Raw genomic sequence first — 871 nt, 5'->3', positions numbered from 1 at the left:
CAAGCCAGGAACAATGGAAAAGATGCATACCGCACGAGCAACGTCCGGAAATACTGCGAACATACCACGACGACCCAGCAGCGGGTCATCTAGGAATCGCAAAAACAATATGCCGAATAGCTCGTCTTTACTATTGGCCAGGAATGTTTAGAGACATCAGCCAGTACGTAAAAAGATGTAAAAATTGCATGGCCCACAAGGCATCTCAAATGCAGCCACCGGGAAAGCTGCACGCCACGGCTGTACAAAAACCATGGGAACAGGTCTCACTGGACCTTATAGGACCGCTACCAAGATCCAAAAAGGGATACACATGGATCCTCGCTATGCAGGACAGATTCTCAAAATGGATCGAAATAAAACCGCTACGTCAAGCAACAGCTAGCGCAGTAGCGCAAGGTTTCCTCGAGGAAATTATCTATCGACACGGATGTCCGGATAGTATAATATCAGACAACGGAACGCAGTTCAAGTCAGGAAACATGAGAAAAATAACCAAGGATCTGGGAATACAACACCGGTGGACGCCGGTATGGACGCCCCAATGCAACCCCGTAGAAAGAGCGAATCGCACGATTAAAACAATGATCTCCCAATACGTGGGAGAAGATCATAGGAACTGGGATGAAAATTTAAGTCAAATAAAATTTGCCTTTAACACAGCGCAAAACGAAGGCACAGGATATACGCCGGCATTCCTGAATAACGGGAGAGAGCTCGCAGGACCTTGCGAATTAGAACGCAAACAAAGGCCCGGCACAACATCAACAAATATTCACGAGCAATTGAAGGACGCATACGAATTAGTGAAAATTCATATGGCACGGGCGTTCCAAAAACAAGAAAAAGCCTATAATTTGAGGCGGAGGGC

General features: G+C 46.5%; 1 protein-coding gene across 1 annotated transcript in view; it reads left to right on the top strand.

Moving 5' to 3' along the window:
• The window catches only part of LOC116853637, a 49,507-nt gene that overhangs the window by 4,419 nt on the left and 44,217 nt on the right, over positions 1–871 (top strand). The window contains exon 2 of the mRNA XM_032834776.1: positions 142–675. Coding sequence (XP_032690667.1) covers positions 142–675 — 534 coding nt within the window. The remainder of the gene's footprint in view (positions 1–141; positions 676–871) is intronic.

This window comes from Odontomachus brunneus, unplaced genomic scaffold (genome assembly GCF_010583005.1).
Source record: "Odontomachus brunneus isolate Ranch 3 - 2012 unplaced genomic scaffold, Obru_v1 Obru_scaffold_398, whole genome shotgun sequence".
NCBI lineage: Eukaryota > Metazoa > Arthropoda > Insecta > Hymenoptera > Formicidae > Odontomachus > Odontomachus brunneus.
The sequence above is the reverse complement of the archived record's forward strand: the minus strand, read 5'-3'. Positions and strand labels throughout refer to the sequence as shown.